The sequence below is a fragment of the Phalaenopsis equestris genome, unplaced genomic scaffold (assembly GCF_001263595.1).
Source record: "Phalaenopsis equestris unplaced genomic scaffold, ASM126359v1 Scaffold000258, whole genome shotgun sequence".
Lineage (NCBI taxonomy): Eukaryota > Viridiplantae > Streptophyta > Magnoliopsida > Asparagales > Orchidaceae > Phalaenopsis > Phalaenopsis equestris.
The window spans coordinates 1,607,895-1,614,604 of record NW_018164700.1 but is presented as its reverse complement, the minus strand read 5'-3'; the positions used below and the strand labels follow the sequence as shown (position 1 = coordinate 1,614,604).

Here is a 6,710-nt window from a genome sequence, read left to right as displayed (position 1 = left end):
GACTATTTTAATACTATTATGAACTCTAGGACTAAAATGACCACCCCATTTAAATAGTCGATACGACTATTTTGGCACTTTACTCATTATTTGATATATCATCTATTAGAAAGATTCATTATTCATTTAGTTGAGCTAATATCATATTATTTAAGTTTAGATAATCTAATAATGATGTTGAAAATACAATTATAGGGTGGGTGCATATGCTAATTTCAGATTGCATTTTTTTTTTTTTTTGAATTATTGTTCTAAATCGAATATATTCTGATCTTGCAGTGATCAATGGAGGTTGCTGACCCCTCTAATACCAGTGTGACCATTTAATACTACATTTAACAGTTCGGATAAATGTTGGAAACGATGGAGAATGATATATTTTAACAGATGCAAAATGCTTGTTATTCTGGTATTAAAATTGGCTGAAGGGATGACTTGTAAGTATTGTAATATATCATTACTTCTGCTTTGTAGCTTATACTTGATGTCACCAAAAAATTCACATTATAAGCCACCAAATTTAATATAGGTTGGATAAGTATATTTTTAGTTCAATTTAAGCTCATCTTGACCTTTTTTATTTAAGCAACTTTATAATGAAATTTAAGATCTTGAAAATACGAATTCAATGATATACTAAAATTCACAATTTTAAAAGTTATAATGAATCGACGATTTTAGAGATCATCATCAACAACAGTTAACGATTATTGTAGTTTACTTATGATTACAATGCAAAGTATATTACATTATTTTGTAATTTTGTTAAGAAACAATTATAAAAATCTTTATCTTAAAATATATAATTATTTATTTTGATTCAATTAAGCTCTAATTCAAACAATCATTGTAAGAAAATAATCATTGTGATAAAATAATAAAAAATAAAATATCATCTAACACAAAAAATGTAAAATTTAAATTTAAATAATTTATATTTAAATTTTAAAATTTAAATTTAAATATATTTAAAATGAAATTTTAAATATACAAATATAACATTTTGTGTTACTTGGAGCTAAATGTCGAAGGAGATCTTGCATGCACACCATAAAATTATTTTATATTTATATAACTAATACCTAAACATTCAAATTAACATTTAACTACTAAATCTTTAAGATCACATTAAAAATATCACTATTATTAACTTTTTTTTAATAGTGAAATACATTTTTCATACAAAAGTTTATAACACCAAAGTGTTATAAATGTTAAGTTGTCTCTGAATCACACTCCAAGCGGGCTAAATTATAAGAAGAGGGAGGGAGGGATCATAATAAATAGTAAAATATTTTGTCTATTAGTCATTTCTCATAAAATAATCTTATTAATAATTTTACTAATAATAGGGGAGAGAATACAAAATAAGTAATATTGCAGTTATTATTTTGCTTTAATTAAGGCATTATAGGGTATTTTAGCTATTTTACATGTATGAGACAATTGCTCTGCTGCCATGACTCAGTTCGTTGGATTAGCATAGCTTCGACTTGGCAAGGTCAGTTTGGTCGGCTCGGCTGACTCGATGTAGCCGGTCGATTGAACTTGATTAGATTTGGGTTCACAGTATTAGCTTGATGATATAGGCTTTCATGATCGGTTGATCTAGTTTGTCAACCGACACTTGATCCCTAGATGAGGAGCTACAACCAGCAGAACGAGACTAAGCTATCGAGCAGCTGTAACCCAATAGATAGTTCATTCTTTTGGAATGATTGCGAGACTCTATTACATTGGTGATGCCGAGGAAATGGATTATTTTCTCATGTCTTATCGACAGAGACGTAGATTGATAACTTTTCTCGACTTTCTGAGGCAGTTAACTCGAGTGTTTGCCTGTCTTGCTTTAGTCCAATCAGTTCAGACTCCGATCATTCTCTTAATCCTTTTCCAAGCTCATTTGTTCTTCATTTTTTTACTCTAATGAGTGCATCTAATTGAATAAGTGAGCCCTTGGACTCCTGTAAATTCACTCTCCTTTATTATGTTTTCTTCATTTTAGATCTTTTGTTCTCAAATTACTGCCGGCACATTCTTGAAACACACAACGATATATACAACAATTGTGTGACGAGCATGTAAAATACTTAATTTCAAAACGCCCACCAAGATATTTTTGCACGCCAGCTTTAGCAAATTGGCAAAATCATTTTTTGTTTCATATCGCGTTTCCTTCCACGGCAATTATTGCTCTCACCTCTCCCATCCCCACCAAACCTCCCCCCCTGCTCCTAATCCGCATCATGAATTAATCCCCTGTTATTCTCCGATCTCACCATCCCAGCTATCCCAATGGCCTCCTTCTCTCTTTCCCCCTCCCTCCACCGCATCAATCCGATCCACCCCCGCAAGCCAGCCCAACAAACCAAACTCGCCGCCGTCCTACCTTGCCGGAGCCACCTCTCTCCGCCGCCGGAGAACAAAGAAAGCAAAGGAAAGGAGATTCACCTCCGCCGGACTGCATCCATGATCTACAGCAAGGTGGAGAAGCTTGGCAGGGAGTTGAAGGAGGCTTTGAGCCCTAAGCAGAAGGGAGACTGGAAGGATGTTGCTCTTATGAGCTTCTCCTTTGCAGTCTATATCTACATCTCTCAGAGGATAGTTTGCGCTTACTGTGCCTGGATTTCTACAATCGATAAGCAGTTTTAATTTGTTTTGGCAATCATTAATTATGTGTATAAATTAAGATCAATGCTTTATTATATGCCATGGATAAGGATATAAGGGATCTGTTTTGATTTTTTTTTTAATTTTCATTGAAGATTTGAAGGCCTTTTGCAGCTGATTGAGCTGTGCTTTCTTGGATTAGAAAAATATGGGGTTCATCAGTGTTGGATCCTATATTGTCAGTGAAGTCACATCACTTAGATGAGAGAGAGAGAGAGAGAGAAATTTGGGGCGTGCTCAAATGCAGCATATTGATTGGAAATAAGTTGATGAATCTCACTATCATGTGTTTGAGTGCCCGTAAAGCCCGAAAAAGGATTATACATGTGTTATGTGTTTGAGTGCCCGTAAAGCCCGAAAAAGGATTATGTAAGCGTATTTAGGGGTGTTTGGTTGTACGATCGGATTTACATTAAGTAGGATTCATCAAATTCGGATTTACGGTGAGCTCTTAATAGGAGTGAATTTTGCAAGCAACCGTAACGTAAATCCGGCAAATCCACCTCTCTTTGGGATTTGGTGAATCTGAATTTGTAGACGGAATGGCCGTAGAGAAGACGGAACAAGGATAAATTCAAATAGTTGGATTTCGTTCATTTGGCTGGATTTGAGTCAAATGCATGGCTAAATTCTGTTAAAGCTTTGCTACTAAACACCCCTTTAGCGTGCTGGATTGCATAACATGAGTCTCAATGTTAACTCCGTATTTATAGGTTTTGGTCGATAACCATTAAGTTAGACAATTGTGTACATGGAAAAAGATACAATGCATGAGTGCCTAATTGAAAAGTAGTAATGTCGGAGTTGAGTAACCGACGAATTACCAAATTTGGGCCGCTAAATTGACAAGTTAAAACTATTGAGTTGTGATTTGACCGTCACCGTAGGCAGGTCACCTAATTGACCAATTGATCAACCGATTGGCCGAACTAGCATATGAATAGGCCTCACCTGAATCTAAGAAATGAATCAACTCTGTGCGGATGTTGAATTGGACCTGGCTATCAAGTATTTGGTCAGGCAATCATGATAGAATATTGATCCAAAAAGATTAAACATTTTCCTATTGCTTGTTTTCTTCAACTTCAGCTTGTGGCTGCTTTTCCATCTGAGTTTTTGGCATGTAATCTGTTAGTGGAGAAATGTCTGTTATCTCACAAATTTCTCATGGGTCATACACAATTTAATGGTATAGCTTCTATATAATGATTAAATCTGATCATTTGTTTTAACATTTGCTACATTCCGCATGAATTAAGTAGGAAGAGAGAGAGGGAGGGAGATGTCTGTTTTGTAATAAAATGCAGAACGGATAAGGAATATTTGATTTTTATATGAAAAAGCTCGTGTAGAGAGAAGAATCATTAGGTATTGTTGCAATAATATCTCCATCAATAAATTCTTGTATTATAATAAGATGGTACTTTTATAATTTTTTTTTGTAACAAAGAATGGTCGGAGACTATGATTTGAGCCCCCAGACTCCCTCATGTACCTAACCATTCAATCTCGTGCTGCAAGACAGATGCACTTAGGTGGGCTCGAACCCGTGATCTCAGGGGACTTACAACTGACTTCACAGATATCAACCAAAGAGTCACGGAGAGCGGCACTAGATGGTGTTTTTATAATTTAAACGACCTAAATTAGACTGAAAGTCTACTCTCTATGACAGAGTCGGATGTGGGGTATCTGAAATGATGGACGAAATGAAGATCCATATAAGCTGTTGATAATTATCATTAAAATGATAAGTCAAACATCCAACAGTGGCAACAAACACCACACAATGGCCATTGTCAATCCATATTTATCCACTGCACGAATCATAAAAACAAGACAGCTTATGTTAGGGATTTGAATGCTTCAAAAAGTTAGCTTTAGAGAACGTCAAGTTAGAGAGACTTAATTAGTTGCTTATTCTGTTAATTAAAGTTTAAAAAAATTGTAATTATAGTAAGTATAGCTAAATGTTCTGTAGCTACCTACACTACGCACTACAAACAAATATAGAACATCACATGGAAGTATTAGAACAATCACAATAAAAACATCTCCCTAAATAATTTTTGTAGTAGTTTACACTACAAACAAATATAGAGCATCACATGGCGCAAGTATTAGAACAATCACATTAAAAACATCTCCCTAAATAATTTTTGTAGTAGTTTCTTTATTATTTTTGTTTGATATGATCTCAATTCAAGCTAGATATTGATCATCAGTTTCAATCCTAGTTCAATTAGAGCAAAATAATAATAATAATGTTGATTAGTTTTCTATCTCTTAGGATATATGCATTACCTTTGTCATCTAACTCTCGACTTCTAGGCCAGTCGATCCCCCTGATAAGAAAAATGATAAACTTCATTTTGGTCATTGTTGGACCTTCACATTTCTCATTGATTGTAGCTCAAAGTCTATCAAAAATCAAAGTTTGAAATGCATCATTCACCATTGTCCAATGCATATATTTTGGTTGCCCGATCTTCTCTTTTATTCGAAGATGATCATATGGACCGCTAACCATTGCCTAACTTTTAAAGATTCTCATTGATTGTTGCTAAACGCCTTCCAACAATATATCTGACGGTTGCTGTCCACTTTTTGGCAATCTAGTTTTTTCTTCTTTTAGGAGATCAATCAAATTGAATTTTGACCCTTCATGTAATGTTCTTTGTCGCGGGATGCTAACTAACAACCATCATATGTTAGTCCCATCTTAATAGCCCAATCTACATGTAAGTTGGTCGCCCACCATTACATGATTGCAACTAATATAAAACTCCTATTGCTATTACCACTCATTTTTTATATGATTCATATCTAAATTATTATATTAACAACCTTTTTAATTGTAGAAAATAATCCTTTTGTAATATTTAACTCACTCTAATTGAATGATTTCAATTGAAGTAGACCAATTCTTTTTTTCTTTTGCCAAATTTTCATACATCTAAATTATTATATTACCAACCTTTTTAATTGTAGAAAATAATCATTTTGTAATATTTAGCTCACTCTAATTGAATGATTTCAATTGAAGCAGACCATTTTTTTTTCTTTTGCCAATTTTTCATATAAAAATCAAGTGCATTATGATGCATACATCTCTCAACTTATATATACAACATTCATATACAACTCGAACAAAATAAATTTTCTATCTAATGCTATGAATATTCAAACACTAGAAATTATCTAATAGAAGCACTAAGAGTTTGTTTGGGGCAATTTTTCATATAAAAATCAAGTTTATTATGATGCATACATCTCTCAACTTATATTAACAGCTTTTTTTAATTGTAGAAGATAATCCTTTTCTAATATTCAACTCACTCTAATTGAATGATTTCAATTGAAGCAGACCAATTTTTTTTTTTCTTTTGCCAATTTTTCATATAAAAATCAAGTGCATTATGATGCATATATCTCTCAACTTATATATACAACATTCTTATACAACTCGAACAAATAAATTTTCTATCTAATGCTATGAATATTCAAACACTAGAAATTATCTAATAGAAGCACTAAGGGTTTGTTTGGGGCAATTTTTCATATAAAAATCAAGTTTATTATGATGCATACATCTCTCAACTTATATTAACAGCTTTTTTTAATTGTAGAAGATAATCCTTTTCTAATATTCAACTCACTCTAATTGAATGATTTCAATTGAAGCAGACCAATTTTTTTTTTTCTTTTGCCAATTTTTCATATAAAAATCAAGTGCATTATGATGCATACATCTCTCAACTTATATATACAACATTCATATACAACTCGAACAAAATAAATTTTCTATCTAATGCTATGAATATTCAAACACTAGAAATTATCTAATAGAAGCACTAAGAGTTTGTTTGGGGCAAATTTTCATATAAAAATCAAGCGTGTTATGATGCATACATCTCTCAACTTATATTAACAACTTTTTTAATTGTAGAAGATAATCCTTTTGTAATATTTAACTTACTCTAATTAAATGATTTCAATTGAAGCAGACCAATTCTTTTTTTCTTTTGCCAAATTTTCAT

General features: G+C 32.6%; 1 protein-coding gene across 1 annotated transcript; it reads left to right on the top strand.

The window, feature by feature from the left end:
- The first annotated feature begins 2,100 nt into the window (after window positions 1–2,100).
- LOC110024535 lies at window positions 2,101–2,733 on the top strand. The gene has a single exon (XM_020724556.1). The coding sequence runs from the start codon at window positions 2,296–2,298 to the stop codon at window positions 2,650–2,652; it is 357 nt and encodes a 118-aa protein (XP_020580215.1). The 5' UTR covers window positions 2,101–2,295; the 3' UTR covers window positions 2,653–2,733.
- Window positions 2,734–6,710: the final 3,977 nt, after the last annotated feature.

Coding starts and splice junctions, on each gene's coding strand:
- LOC110024535 (XM_020724556.1), top strand. CDS start 2,296: ATGGCCTCCTTCTCTCTTTCCCCCTCCCTCCACCGCATCAATCCGATC.